This window comes from Dreissena polymorpha, chromosome 10 (assembly GCF_020536995.1).
Source record: "Dreissena polymorpha isolate Duluth1 chromosome 10, UMN_Dpol_1.0, whole genome shotgun sequence".
Lineage (NCBI taxonomy): Eukaryota > Metazoa > Mollusca > Bivalvia > Myida > Dreissenidae > Dreissena > Dreissena polymorpha.
The window spans coordinates 16,585,714-16,602,395 of record NC_068364.1 but is presented as its reverse complement, the minus strand read 5'-3'; the positions used below and the strand labels follow the sequence as shown (position 1 = coordinate 16,602,395).

The 16,682-nt window shown below is 37.2% G+C and overlaps 1 protein-coding gene across 10 annotated transcripts in view; it reads right to left on the bottom strand.

Annotated features, from left to right (window-relative positions):
* LOC127848386 (inositol-trisphosphate 3-kinase homolog) overlaps positions 1-16,682 on the bottom strand; it is a 67,906-nt gene that overhangs the window by 10,732 nt on the left and 40,492 nt on the right. For all 10 annotated transcript variants that reach the window (XM_052380822.1, XM_052380832.1, XM_052380823.1 and 7 more), the window contains 6 exons: positions 15,404-15,488; positions 7,014-7,163; positions 4,121-4,193; positions 2,362-2,497; positions 1,479-1,535; positions 527-700 (listed from right to left, as the gene is read on the bottom strand). In XM_052380822.1, the coding sequence (XP_052236782.1) occupies positions 527-700; positions 1,479-1,535; positions 2,362-2,497; positions 4,121-4,193; positions 7,014-7,163; positions 15,404-15,488 (675 nt within the window). The remainder of the gene's footprint in view (positions 1-526; positions 701-1,478; positions 1,536-2,361; positions 2,498-4,120; positions 4,194-7,013; positions 7,164-15,403; positions 15,489-16,682) is intronic.

Genomic DNA, 16,682 nt, shown 5'->3' with positions numbered 1-16,682 from the left:
TTGTAGAAATTGTAGAGCAAAATTGAAGGAACAAGATTTGTGCTTGTCAGAAACACAATGCCCCTTACTGCGCTGCTTTGATTTATGCATTTTTTTTAAATTATATCCCTTTAAATTTTTTTACTTTCCTTGTAAAAATGATCTGTACCTGCCAAATGATAAATATAAATTATCTCCCTTTAAAGCTTGCTACTTCCCTTGGATTAGTTTTTTTGACCTTTGACCTTGAAGGATAACCTTGACCTTTCACAACTCAAAATGTGCAGCTACAAATGCATGCCAAATATCAAGTAGCTATCTTCAATATTGCAAAAGATATGGCCAATGTTAAAGTTTTCGGAAGGACGGACAGACATTTCAAATTCTATATGCCACCCTACCGGGGGCATAAAATTACAAAGAAGCTTTCCAGCACAAAAAACAACATATTTTGTTTATATTTAGAATATAACTCTAATTTATACATATTTATACTCAGTCTGTACATAATTTGCTTACAGATTCACAATTTGACTACTTTACAAACCTCATGAGTCATAAAAAATGGTGACTGTTGCACTTTCTCCCGTATTTCAGCCAGTCTGTCTAGCATCAGATCTTGCACTCTCCGTCGTTTGTTAACAAACCTTAACAGCTCTCGTTGGATTTGTTCCTTAGTTTTCACACGCTTCAAGTTTGAGGTAGGTGGCTCACCAGAGATCTATGTTTTGAAATTCAGCCCATAAGTTCAAGGATTATGATACATATATTGGGATTATATATTGGGTAAAATTTACAGCTGTCATAAAAATAGCAATGCAGCATAGAAAGTATGGGAGCAAGAAAATGTCACAGGAATTCCTATTTATAACTTAGAATCTGAGCAAGTTTGGTTCGAAATTTAATCATAGTCTGAAGGACTGATTTACCCTTTACCAATCAGAAACGCACTTTGACAAATTTGAAGTTCTTTAGAAAATCAAATCAAATTTAAGCCCTTTCTTATTATATTCAAGTTTGAAAGGCTTCATTTCCAACTCTTAGATATCAAACAGCATAAAACCTGAACAGACTGTGAGTTACTCACAAGCTGTTCTGGTTTTATGCTGTTTGCAAATAGCCATTTTCGTTTTGCTTCTGAGTGGGAAAGGGGAACAAATCAAGGGAAACAACTGTTGCAATCTGTAAGCAAAATTGGAAGATTGTCTTTCTTGATCAATTATAACACAATTATATGCACACAAGTAATTTTATGAGGTTTTTAAGATCAAAATTTAACAGTAATTGATCTACTACTTAGCAGTAAAAACTTTGTTGTCCTACCAACAAGATAAAACAGTCAGATTTGCAGATAATTTGCAAAATATTTGTTTCACAAATAATTAGTGAATAAACACCCTATTATGTACATCTAACCACATCAATCAATAGTGTAAAGGTTTGCTTAGAACAGCATAACATAACAGAAAAGAAATGCCAGGTAAGCCATTTCATTTTACCCTTAATGCCTCTATTCTAAACCCAAAGTCTGCTGTAGAGCTCTCATGTTCACGAAACTGAAATGACAAAAACTACATAATGGCCACGCTCTGTGAAAGGGGATTTAATACATGTGCTTAAAGTATTGTCCCAGATTAGCCTGTGTTCTCAGCACAGGCTAATCAGGGACAACACTAAGCTTTTAGTGAATTTTTTTTTAAAGAAAGACTGTTCTTTACAAAAATTCAGTTTAGGTAAAAGTTTCATCCCTGATTAGCCTGTGCATTTGGCACAGGCTAATCTGGGACAACACTTCATGCATATGCATTCAACTCCAATTTCACAGCATGCAGCTTTATTAAAAGTGTAATATATTATATTAAAATGAGTTTTTTAGCTTTTATTGGCCATAACCATCCAATTAAAATGAAATAAGATACGCTACACATAAGAAGCTAAGGCAGCGTTTTATTGCTTTTGAAATGCTGCAATCCAAAGGTCAAGTTCATTACACATTCAGATTTTTACCGAGTTTAGGTGACAGTTAATTGTATGTTGCAGAAATAACTTTCATTCCAGTCTAGTTTGCCATACATATAATGCAATCAAATTAAGGGTAAATTAAATTACAAAACAATTGATATAAAAAGCATTTAAAAACCAACCCATTTTAACAATTCCAGATTTGTCTTGAGAAATCTGGAATTGTTCAAAAAGGATTGTTTCCTCTATGATAAAGTAGAAGCATTTTTTCTTGAAACTGGAATTTCAAAAAGTATTAATGACGGCTCCTTCAAAGAATCAATTGACTGTCATAGAATCTTCCTGTTGGATAATTGAAACAAATTTTATTAAGCTTTTCTTTAATTATATGGCTACAATCAGTCTGGGACGATAGAGTACCTGCATGTATCGCAGCTTGGTGATGGCCTGAGACAGTCTTTCTTCTTCAGAGGGAGCGTCAGGGTCAAGGGCAATCATCTTGTCGTACAAGTCTCGTCTTTGTGAGGCGTTCATAACCTCCGACTCCAGGAATGTTCTGAAACACATCATAAGTACCATAAGGAACCATTTCTATGAAGTGTTACTATTTGAGCTGTGCTCTGTGAAAAGGGGATTTAATGCATGTGCGCATAGTGTCGTCTCAGATTAGCCTGTGGAGTCTGCACTGGCTAATCAGGGACAACACTTTTGGCCATAACTTGATTTTTGCTAAGAAGAGACTTTCTTGACACGAAAAATATCATGAAAGCCGAAAGTGTTGTCCCTGATTAGCCTGTGTGGACTGCACAGACTAATCTGGGACAACACTCTACACACATGAATTAAACTCCTTTTTCACAGAGCATCGCCCATTTTCATTTGTGGCAAGAGTCTAAACAACATGAGAATTTGATATTTTGTCATGTGATATTTGTCATAAACTGAACCAGTATACTTTAAAAATTGATAATAAGTCTCTTTCAGCAACTTTTGAAATGTGAAAGTTCATCAATTCTTATGTACAGCAACACATAATAAATGCCAGTGTGGTGCCACAAAATGTATATATGACAAGTTTTCAAACAAAAGTCACCACAGAGTGGGATTCTCAAATAACATCAAAAATGAACTGGCTTTTCTTAAATGTCATTTTATAATTCATGTTGAAGGTCAATGCAGTGTCATGTTGATACCTCCCTCACATGGTAAACAATGTAAAATGTTAAAGGGTAAAGATATTGAGGTATCTTTTATAAGGACAGCACAAACAATATTTTATACTGAACCCTGAGAAAAGCTCAGTTCTTAGCCTAACTCTTAACAAATGAGCCTCGCTCTGGCCTGCGCAGCCTTAACCCTTTACCACTTAGATAAGTATTTAACCTCTTAGCACATAGATATGTATTTAACCCTTTACAACTTAGATAAGTATTTAACCCTTTACCACTTAGATAAGTATTTAACATTGTACCACTTAGATAAGTATTTTGACACATTTGTAGACCCTTAGAAAGTAAAATTTAACTAAGGACGTTTCTTACAATATTCAACTTTTAAAGGCTTCATTTTCAACCTTAAGATATTAATGAGCAGCAAACAGCAGGAACAGAACAGAAGGAAAGACCTGAACAGACTGCGAGTTACTCACAAGCTGTTTCTGGTTTTATGATATTTGCAAAAGCCATTTTCACTTTGCTTCTGAGTGGGAAAGGTTTTAGGCCATGCACATTTCATATCCATGATGTTTGCTATGACCTACCTAGTTCCCATTTTGATATCCATGATGTTTGCTATGACCTACCTAGTTCCCATTTTGATATCCATGATGTTTGCTATGACCTACCTAGTTCCCATTTTGATATCCATGATGTTTGCTATGACCTACCTAGTTCCCATTTTGATATCCATGATGTTTGCTATGACCTACCTAGTTCCCATTTTGATATCCATGATGTTTGCTATGACCTACCTAGTTCCCATTTTGATATCCATGATGTTTGCTATGACCTACCTAGTTCCCATTTTGATATCCATGATGTTTGCTATGACCTACCTAGTTCCCATTTTGATATCCATGATGTTTGCTATGACCTACCTAGTTCCCATTTTGATATCCATCATGTTTGCTATGACCTACCTAGTTCCCAATTTGATATCCATGATGTTTGCTATGACCTACCTAGTTCCCATTTTGATATCCATGATGTTTGGATCCGTGAAGTGCTGGAGTAGGTCCTCTATCTCTATGAAGTCTGAAATCTCTCAGTTAAGACAAATAGCAATCAAGTTTAAAATAATCATTAACCCTTTGCATGCTGGGAAATTTGTAGTCTGCTAAAATTTCGTCTGCTGAATTTGTAAAATAAGCATTTTCTTCATTTTTTTTCCAAAGAATACTATCAGAATAGCAAACAGTTTGGATCCAGATGAGACGCCACGTTCTGTGGCGTCTCATCTGGATCCAAACTGTTTGCAAAGGCCTTTAAAATTCGGTTCCCGCACTGAAAGGGTTAAAAGAATCATTAAAACAAACAACCATTAAGTCTGAATTCACACAGTTGAGACAAATAGCTGTAAAGTCTTGAATCACTCACTTAAAATACATAGCAGTGAACTCTAGAATTAAGACAAATAGCAGTACAGTCTTAAATCAGACAGATAGAAATGCAGTATTAAATCACTCAGTTAAGACACATTACAAGTGGTACTTTGAAGATTTGTAGTCATTTAATTTCAATCCTGTTACATTTTTTAAAATATCAAAAAACAGGAATATATAGAGAATAATAGGTTGGTGACGTGGATGGAGAATGGTTATCTGGCAAGTGGGAGGAAGTTATCGGCTCACCCGATAAGATCCTCCAACGAGCCAGATAACCGTTCTCCATCCACGTCACTAACCAATTATTCTATTTATCCTGTCACATTTACAACATTCGTTGAAATGTTTCTAAAATATTTAGTTTTCCAGTATTTTGTGTTTAAATATTTAATATGGGAAAAAACACGCCGCAGCAAAAACATTGTGACGTCATGTCATGCAAAACGCTTAGGCTAGCTTCCGTCTTGTTAAACAACACAGAAATTGAGTCAATCGTTATAAATTCAATACACAAAGACGAATTAATGCTGTTAAAATAATAATTTTTAAACAAACAGTACTTTACACGTATGCTGTAATTTTTTTCATTGAAAACAAGTATATTTTATAAATAGAAAATAGTTCAGGCATGCGCGGACAGCAACTGACGGATATTCGAGGTCACGTGGTCATCTAGCTTAATATCTTTTGGGATATTAGGTTACCTGGTTATCGGGCTGATTTAAAGGCATGTGACACTGGATAAATAAAATTATGAAGTATGTGATGCTTTTAATAAGTAGTTTGGTTAATTGCAGGGTTTATTGTGCATTCCAAGAATTAAATAGCATAGCCTTAAAAATACATTGTAACGGCAAGAAGCCTAAATGGCTAAGCTGAAGGCAGAGTTTGAGGGACCCATTTCAAATACAAGAAAGGAAAGATATTTTTAACATTTACTGTCCTTATTCTATGATTATTACATATTATTTGGAAAAAAAGCTAAGTAAAATATATCAGTAGAGCAAATTTCAAAACAAGAGTCGTCAGAGGAGAACACTAGACTTATATTGTCAGAGTTTCCGTTGCCTCTTTTTTTAATAAAACTGTTTGTACAAGAGGAAAGTTCATTAGTATTTTTTTCAAATTTGCAAAATATTCAATCAACCTTGATTTTTATTTTATCAATTTTGTTTAGTATTTTCGCCGTGCTCTATGAAAAGGGGATGTAATGCATGTGCGTAAAGTGTTGTCCCAGATAAGGCTGTGCAGTCCGCACAGGCTAATCAGGGATGGAACTTTCCAATTGTGTTTTTTTTTTTTTGTTCAAGAAAGACTCTTCTTGACAAAAAATCAGTTTAGGTGGAATGCACAATGCACAGGCTAATCTAGGATGACAATTTACGCACATGCATTAAAACCCCTTTTCACAGAGCCCATTTACTTACAGTGATTAAGATGATTGGTTTTGAATGATATCCCTCAAGAAATTCCAGAACTAGAGCTTTGTCACAGACTTGACGTATAACCCCACATGCCGCATTGACACACACTATTTTGCATGCTGTCTTCACAAAACAAGAGAATCTAATTTATGGCGATTTTAAGAATTATTATGCCATTTTCATTTATGACCATTTTTTACCTTTGAACTCAAAGTGTGACCTAGACTTTGGAGATATCGACATAATTATTGTGTGCGACACACCGTCCAATGGGATTATGGTGGTACCACGAACAAATGATTTTAAAATCTCACAATGAACAACGTACTTATGGCCCGGACAAGCTCATTTATGGCCATTTTTGACCTTTGAACTCAGTGTGACCTTGACCTTGGAGATATCAACTTAATTCTTTCGCGCTACACACCGCCCAATGATGATCAGAACAAATGTGCTAAATGATTTGAAAATCTCACAATGAACAACATAGTTATGGCCAGTACAAGCTCATTTATGGCCATTTTTTACTTCTGAACTCAAAGCGTGACCTTGACCTTGGAGATATAGACATAATTCTTTCGCGCCACACACTGTCCAGTGATGGTGAACAAATGTGCCAAATGATTTTAAAATCTCACAATGAACAACATAGTTATGGCCCGGACAAGCTTTCGGGACTAACCGACAGACAGACCGACAAAGTGACTCCTATATAGCCCCCATTATCAATGGTATTATGGGGGTATAAAAACTAGCTTACTGAAAAACTTAAACCTCTTTTTTTTTAGTTACACAAATTCCTAAATAAAAATGGCCCCTTGACAAATATCAAACCAAAGTTACCAAACACAGGCTATGATGGGTCATAACAAGAAATACATATTTTACATTTTATTGAAATCCGTCAATCCGTTCCTGCTATACAAGCCTACCAAAAATTTGAATCTACCTTAGACACCAATGCTTGGGCCATAAAAATAGCATGCCCTTCAAGTCGCGTTTAAATAGAGGAATAAAAATAATAAGCATCTTTAATAAAAGGATACATTCGGAGTTGTACTCCACCTCCCTGTAGAACATGGGCACGATGCAGTGAGCCGTGTCCTCCATGAGCGCCTCGTAAGCCTCTGTTTCATTGTTGTCCTTCGTGTAACGCTTCTTCCAAATTGTGTTAGGACCAGCTGGGGCAAATGCACCTGCAAAGGACAGAAAATGTCATCCAAGTTTCATATCACACCAGTTGGAGCAAATGCACCTTATTAACAATGGAAATAATACAGCATCAAAATTTGAATGATGATTCAATGTAAGTGGCCTCTCAAAATGCTTACAAGCTTTTTCTTGAATTTATTTTAGAGACCTTAATTTTTTTACCAAATTAGACCTAGTTTGAAAATTGGCAGAGCTGCGTGTGAACAAATCTCTTTCAAAACCCCACATGATCTAGTTGTTACAAACACAGCAAAGGCAATATTGGCACAAATGCTCTATGTTTCATGCAGTTTACATAGAATTTAAGAAAGTGGAGCATTAATCCCAAAAGTCTGCAGAGAAGATAAAAAGAAATAATTTAATCATCGGTTTGCTATTTGTCTTTTTTTAGTAACAGAGGCCTTGACCAGACCTCTTCAAAATGCAATCTTTGCCCCCACACAATTTTAGTGCAATATGTCCATATTTCTATTTTTAGAAACAATGAACTCCACCTTGACTTGGCACATTCCAAGTACAATACCAAGCTTTTTTGCGCAAGTTTGCTTATTTTAAGTTTCATTAAGATCTGTAAAAGCAATTTGAAGTTATCGAACTGAAACTTAATTTTGTGATTTTGCTTGAAGTACAGATGGCAATATTTATCTTCTTTTTTTTTTCAAGTTTTTTTTTTAATGACTTTCTTGGACTAGAAAATTTGAGTATTTCTGATATTGGGCATTTTCCGATGTGTTTGTGTTAAATAGGTGGATCATTCATCTCATGAAATCAACAAAAATTAATGCCCAACAAACACTAATGATTGTACAGTAATCAACAATAACAGCTACGAGCAGTAAGTTTTAAATGTTAATGGATGAATCCAGATCTCTCTATTGTTAAATGAGTTCTATTTACACTAAAGCTAAGTTACCAACAATAATCAAAAGGAAAAGGTCAAAGCCCTCAATTTTGATTTCATACTGTAAGTCATTTATCAATGTCTTCATCTACATGCTGTAAATAAAGCATGTTGAAATGTTAAGGTTCATTATCCTGTATATATAAAGAAATAAAATAGGTAAAAGGAAATGTGATCAACATTCAAAATTCTATATTTTTTAAATCTCTACTTACATGTTACTGCAAGGGCATTAACAATTTGAAATATTTAAAATCGTTTTGAAGTGACAACGCAGATCAGGTATCAGTCCCTGTGAAAGTATGTCCATTCTTATTAGCACAAAGACCCTCAAACTGCATGAAGACCACACAATTTTCTAGAAATTCTGGTCGTCTTTGAAGCTAAGCTGTTCAAGTCAAGTAGTAACATTAAGGTTCATGGGCCAGTTAATGGGAATTTGTGACAGTCAAAGTTACAAGTTTACATGGTGCATTGGGGCTAGATATTGTTACAAGTTTAATTGAGATGTTGTGGTTATGACTTTAAGTGGTCACATTTGTGTAGATACGATTAGATAATTTCGAGATCCTCATTACAACAAGCAAATTTGTTGAATTGATATCCCCCGTCAATTATATGCTTCTGGACACAAAAGTGTTATATTTGACACTCAAAAAAGCATTTTTTCAAAATAGAAAGGGCCATAACTCCGTTATTAATAGATGGTGTACAATGCCATTTGGCGTGCATCATCCTCTTATACATATATATACTCATACCAAGTTTCAATGAAATCTGCCAAAGCACTTCCAAGATATGGCTCTGGACTGACGGAAAGACGGAAAGACAAAAGGACGGAAAGACGGACGGATGGACTTGAACGCCAAAACAATATCCCTCCGCCTATGGTGGGGGATAACTACAAGGTTCTTGTTTTGTCACTGATTTCACATGCCACAAATATTCTTATACAGTGGGGTACATGTACATATATTAGAAGATTATGCTACTAAGAGTCTTGAGAGTGTGAGGTGCAGCCTTGAGTGTGATGATATTTAACCCTTTACCACCTAGATACGTATTTAGAAGCAGAAAATTAAATTTCATACATGACCGTACTTACTAGATTTTAATTTAAAGGCTTCATTTACATCCCTTAGATTCTGATGAGCAGCAAACAGCAGAAAACCTGTACAGACTGGGAGTTAATCGCAGGCTGTTCTGGTTTTATGCTGAGTCTGTTTGCATATATCAATTTTCACTTTGCTTCTGAGTGGGAAAGGGTGGACACAACCACACAGACTGATAAATGTTCTCAGGTTTCATACTGGCTTATGTATTTTTGCATGTATAACAGAACTTTCTGCATGTACCTTGCTGAATACCAAAGTATATCACAAACTATTTTATGTCAAATTGTTTTTTCTCTGCCAAACAACATAATATTATAATTACTCATACATGTAGTGATGAAAGAAAAGGCTAAAACATATTTAGTATTCCAGTTATTGTATTGATGTCATACAAACAATACATATTTTTCTAGGAAAAGCAATATTTGAAAGAGCCCATCAAACATTTCTATTGTTTAATAAAGTATAAAGTCCTGATACATACGGAACATTATTCTAGTCAATTGTTCCATGTGTTTGAATCAGTCAAATGGCTTGCTTGATGACATATCTGACGAGAGGCGGAGCTTCAATGTGATACGAAATAGAGTTAGCCACGAGACATTGAGTGATACAAACACTTGTAACAATTGACTTGCGTAATATTACTTTTATTATAAACAACTTTGAATCATTATCCCCACGCTTTATTAAAAGCATGGGGATATTGTGGTTATCTCCGCCGTCTATCTGTCTGCCCTTCCTGGCCACTATCTCCTCCTACACTATTAGCGCTACAACCTTGAAACTTACACACATGGTAGCTATGAGCATATGTGCAACCTTGCACTATTTGGAATTTTGATCTGACCCCTGGATCAAAAGTTTTGGGGGTTGGGGTGGGGCCGGGTCAGAGATTTTTACTAATTTTTTAGGTTATTTTACATTAACTTCTTCATTTCTACACTGATTCACTTCAAATTGATACTGAACCCTCTTATGACAATACGATCAATCTCAACTATGCATGGCCCTATTACCAACCCTGGGGCGCCCCGCCCACATAGGCCACACCCACCCGAAATTGCCTTTTACTATATTTCTTCATTTCTACACCGATTCACTATAAATTTATAATGAACCTCTCTTTTGACAATATGGTCAATCTCAACTATGCATGGCCCCATTACCAACTATGGGGCGCCCCGCCCAGATAGACCACACCCACCCAAAATAGCCTTTACTATAATTTCTTCATTTCTGCACTGATTCACTTCAAATTGATACTCAACCTCTCTATGACAATACGGTCAATCTCAACTATGCTTGGCCCCATTACCAACCCTGGGGCGCCCCGCCCACATATATCACACCCACCCAAAATTGCCTTTTACTATAATTTCTTCATTTCTACACCGATTCACTTAAAATTGATATTAAACCTCTCTTATGACAATACGGTCAATCTCAACAATGCATGGCCCCATTACCAACTATGGGGTGCCCCGCCCACATAGACCACACCCACCCAAAATTGCCTTTACTATAATTTCTTCATTTCTACACTGATTCACTTCAAATTGATACTCAACCTCTCTATGACAATACGGTCAATCTCAACTATGCATGGCCCCATTACCAACCCTAGGGCGCTCCGCCCACATATATCACACCCACCCAAAATTGCCTTTTACTATAATTTCTTCATTTCTACACCAATTCACTTCAAATTGATATTAAACTTCTCTTATGACAATACGGTCAATCTCAACTATGCATGGCCCCATTACCAATCCTGGGGCGCCCCTGGGTCAAACATGCGTGGGGATACGCGTCGGCCTCTGCCGCGCCATTTCTAGTTTAAGTTACAACTAGAAATGGCGCGGCAGAGGCCGACGCGTATCCCCACGCCGAATGTTTGACCTAGGTGTGCTCCAGGGTTGGTAATGGGGCCATGCATAGTTGAGATTGACTGTATTGTCATAAGAGAAGTTCAATATCAATTTGAAGTGAATCGGTGTAGAAATGAAGAAATTATAGTAAAGGCAATTTTGGGTGGGTGTGGTCTATGTGGGCGGGGCCCCAGGGATGGTTATGGGGCCATGCATAGTTGAGATTGACCCTAATGTCATAAGAGAAGTTCAGTATCAATTTGAAGTGAATCCGTGTAGAAATGAAAAAATTATAGTAAATGGAATTTTTTGGTGGGTGTGGCCTATGTGGGCGGGCGCCCCAGGTTTGGGATTGGGGCCATGCATAGTTGAGATTGACCCTAATGTCATAACAAAAGTTCAGTATCAATTTGAAGTGAATCCGTGTAGAAATGAAAAAATTATAGTAAATGGAAATTTTTGGTGGGTGTGGCCTATGTGGGCGGGGCGCCCCAGGGTTGGGAATGGGGCCATGCATGGTTGAGATTGACCGTATTGTCATTAGAGAGGTCCAGTATCAATTTGAAGTGAATCGGTGTAGAAATAAAGAAGTAAATGTAAAATAACCTAAAAAAATGAGTGATAATTTCTGACGCGGCCCCACCCCAACCGCTATAACTTTTGACCCAGGGGTCAGATCAAAATTCCAAATAGTGCAGGGTCGCACATATGCTCATAGCTACCATGTGTGTAAGTTTCAAGGTTCTAGTGCTTTTAGTGTAGGAGGAGATAGTGGCCAGGACGGACGGACAGACAGACAGACAGACAGACGGACGGACGGACGGACGGCGGAGATAACCACAATATCCCCACCTTTTTTTCAAAAAGCGTGGGGATAACAAGAGCACCGCATAACGGGTGCAGTTTTGAATAAATGAAAGCTTGTAAGATTAAAAAAAAAACTAGAAATGGCGCGGCAGAGGCCGACGCGTATCCCCACGCCGAATGTTTGACCTAGGTGTGCCCCAGGGTTGGTAATGGGGCCATGCATAGCTGAGATTGACCGTATTGTCATAAGAGAAGTTCATCATCAATTAGAAGTGAATTGGTGTAGAAATGAAGAAGTTATAGTAAAAGGCAATTTTGGGTGGGTGTGACATATGTGGGCAGGGCGCCCCAGGGTTGGTAATTGTGCCATGCATAGTTGAGATTGACCGTATTGTCATAAGAGAAGTTCAGTATCAATTTGAAGTGAATCGGTGTAGAAATGAAGAAATTATAGTAAAAGACAATTTTGGGCGGGTGTGGTCTATGTGGGCGGGGCCCCAGGGTTGGTAATGGGGCCATGCATAGTTGAGATTGACCGTATTGTCATAAGAGAGGTTCAGTATCAATTTGAAGTGAATCGGTGTAGAAATGAAGAAATTATAGTAAAAGGCAATTTTGGGTGGGTGTGGTCTATGTGGGCGGGGCGCCCCAGGGTTGGTAATGGGGCCATGCATAGTTGAGATTGACTGTATTGTCATAAGAGAAGTTCAGTATCAATTTGAAGTGAATCGGTGTAGAAATGAAGAAATTATAGTAAAAGGCAATTTTGGGCGGGTGTGGTCTATGTGGGCGGGGCCCCAGGGTTGGTAATGGGGCCATGCATAGTTGAGATTGACCGTATTGTCATAAGAGAGGTTCAGTATCAATTTGAAGTGAATCGGTGTAGAAATGAAGAAATTATAGTAAAAGGCAATTTTTGGTGGGTGTGGCCTATGTGGGCGGGCGCCCCAGGGTTGGGATTGGGGCCATGCATAGTTGAGATTGACCCTAATGTCATAACAAAAGTTCAGTATCAATTTGAAGTGAATCCGTGTAGAAATGAAAAAATTATAGTAAATGGAAATTTTTGGTGGGTGTGGCCTATGTGGGCGGGGCGCCCCAGGGTTGGGAATGGGGCCATGCATGGTTGAGATTGACCGTATTGTCATAAGAGAGGTCCAGTATCAATTTGAAGTGAATCGGTGTAGAAATAAAGAAGTAAATGTAAAATAACCTAAAAAAATGAGTGATAATTTCTGACGTGGCCCCACCCCGACCGCTATAACTTTTGACCCAGGGGTCAGATCAAAATTTCAAATAGTGCAGGGTCGCACATATGCTCATAGCTACCATGTGTGTAAGTTTCAAGGTTCTAGTGCTTTTAGTGTAGGAGGAGATAGTGGCCAGGACGGACGGACAGACGGACGGACGGACGGACGGCGGAGATAACCACAATATCCCCACCTTTTTTTCAAAAAGCGTGGGGATAAAAACTAAGGTCACAGTGACCTTTGACCTAGTGACCCAAAAATGGTTGTGGTATGTAGAACTCATCAAGGTGCAGATTCATATGAAGTTTCAAAGTTGTAGGTTGAAGCACTTTGATTTTAGAGCCAATGTTCAAAACCTTAACAAGGTTAAGGTTTTAGCACGATGCGGACGTCTGACGACGAGCTGGCTATGACAATACCTCGGGTTTTTGCCAAAAACAGCCGAGCTAAAATTGAGTTTTAGCATTCATAATTAACCAAGAATGCTCCTATAATTTTCTGCATTCAAAGTGATGTCATTAAAAGTAGTCCGTTGAGTATGGTAATATGGAATTGGAAAACTGGCGAGTAGCAATTACTACGGGAATTATTTTTGTGCAGTTGTATTTTACCGATTGATACAACTTGTATTTTTTGGGAAAATAAAGCAGGTATATAATAAACAAGAGATGTGTTTGTCAGAAACACAATGCCCCCTACTGCGCCGCATTGAAATAACATTTCTATTTATCATTATCATCTCCCTTTAAAGGTTATTAATTCCCTTGAATTTTGTCTAATCCAACCTAGGGGGGGGGGGGGGGGGTCTCACAGTCAATTATGACCATGTCAGACATCACTCAGACAACCAAGGCCTGTGGTTTAAAAGAGATCATAGCCAGAGTTGATCATGTATCTATGGACATAAGTCCACAGGTATGTAATGAACATCAAAGAAATTATAATTATATCATTAAAAAAAAAAATTGACAAATCAATCATGTGGGTTATAAATAATCAAAATAATAAATCTGTACAGTAACTGTGAAAAGATCTTAAATTCTTGGTAAGGAAATATATAATATGAGATTTATAATTATATAAATTACTTCTTTTGAAAACAATTGTCTCTAACAAATCTCTATTTTTAGTAGCAAATAATTAAAAGCCACTACCGTGACTGTAGATTCACCACTCAAAATGTGCAGCTCCATGAGATACACATGCATGCCAAATATATAAAGTGGCTATGTTCAATATTGAATAATTTTCTCCCTTTTAAAAGCTTATTACTTCCCTTAAATCTGTATTTTTTACCATAGACCGTAAAGGATGACCTTGACCTTTTACCACAATGTGTTTGTCAGAAACACAATGCTGCCTACTGCGCCACTTTGATTTATTTAACAAAAATACCCTAGACCTTGAAAGATGATGTTCACCTTGAAATTTTACCACTCAAAATGTGCAGCTCCATGAGATACACATGCATGCCAAATATCAAGGTGCTATCTTCAATATTTAAAAAGTTATGGACAATGTTAAAAAAAAAAATTCGGACGGACAGACAGACTGACACTGACTGACGGACAGTTCAACTGCTATATGCCACCCTACTGGGGGCATAAAAATGAAACTTAACAGAAAATATCAACACTAGTAGCAAATGCAAAATGTTAGTTACAATATGTAACAGTGGCAGCAAGTATCCGTATGAGTGGTGCTCTGGGAAACGAAGCCTAGTGCACGAGCATAAAGTGTTTTATCCCACTTTTACAGGGAATTTGCTTGATTAAAGCCCCGTTGATTAAATTTCTGCTCTAAACCACGGAACAAAATGACGTCTTTTTTTCGACCAAATGAAGTCATAAATCCAGCTAAATTATCCAGTTAAACTAATTTTAAACTAAAAAGGTTTACTGAATAAAAAGCGGGATAAATAGAATAACAGATTTGTGTTGATTATAGATCAGGTTTATCATGCTTGGCACGAAAACGAAATAGCACTTGCCAAGGCTTGTGATTTTTGTTTACTAAGCCTCGCATGATAAACCTGATCTTTAATCAACACTTACCTATTATTCTCTGTGTTCATGCTAATAAGGGACAACATTTTCAGCTTTTATGGTTTGTTTCATTTAAAGGAACTTCATACTAAGCGAAAGTCAATTTAAGGTGGAAAATATCTCTCATTAGCATGTGCAGACTGCACAGGCTAATTGGCGGGAACAATTCTTTAAGCACAAGCACTAAGCCCTGTTTTTAAGAGAGAGGCTAATATATAATGACAGCCCCGAGTACCTGGGTGCCCGGCCAGCTGTATCCAGGTGTTCTTTCTGTTCTTCAGGATTTCTTCGCTGTCCGGCGACGTAAGATCAAGGGCAGTCTGAAACAATGAACAAGTAATGACTCATTAACTAGACTTGCAGAGCTTTGTCACAAACCTGACCTTTACCCCCACACAGCTTCATCAGCTCAGTCATGAGTTAAAGGGCATTGTAACTCAGTAAAGTGATTCATTAAGCATGAGACATGTCTGTTCACATAATCTACACTTCATGGTGATGATGTTTCAAGTTTTCAATTTAATCACTGAATGCAGATGTATTTTGCTCCACTTATGTATAACATTTTATGCGGACTTATCTTCCAAGTATAAAGTTTAAACCTATTTATTTAGCTTAACTGCATAAGGCTTATTGAAACACTATTGAGTCCCATTACTGGGTAGAACCAGTGCTTGGTGTCTTCCCGGGTGTACATTGTCCAGGGTAATCATGGAACTTAGGCTGGAAATCCATGGTATAACATGGACTTCCATGGAAATCCCTGGAATTTGAAACAGTTTCCAGGGTTTTCCAGGGTTTTGTTCTAGAAATGTCCATGAAACGTGGACTTTTTTTCCAAGCATTTTCCAGCCTTGGATGGAAAAGCATGGAAAAGGAATGGAAAACGCTGGATTTAGGCTGGATAACCATGGAAAATATTTCCACATAGCATGGAAAGTGGAACATAGAATTTTTTAAGCATGGAAAAGACTCTAACATTTTCAGCTGACCCTGGAAAAAACTTAGACTTTATAAGAGGAGAAAATAACTTATAAAAATGCAACACATTTTATTCAAAGTAAATCAGAGTTCAACAATTTACACAACATATGAATAAAACATAAAACAATGTGCATAGTTTGGGCAGAAATAGTAGTAGTTATAGTAGTAGTAGTAGTGGTAGAAGTAGTAATGCTGAGGCTGGCAGTAGAATATGTTGTAGGAGTTGAAGTAAAAGTGGTTGTTGTATAAGTTGTATAAGCAGTTAAACTACTGATAATTATACTATTGGTGCAAATTTAAGTGACAGTAGCAGTAGTAGCAGTTATTATTGTGTTGTTGTTTTAGCATTTACAGGAATAGTAGCAGTAACGGTAGCAATAGTAGTATAAATAATAATAACAATACTAGTAGCAGCAGTAGTAGTAGTAGTTAAGGAAGTAGCATTAGCAGCAGCAGCAGCAGTAGTAGTAGAAGTAGTAGTAGTAGAAGTAGTAGTAGTAGAAGTAGTAGTAGTAGAAGTAGCAGCAGCA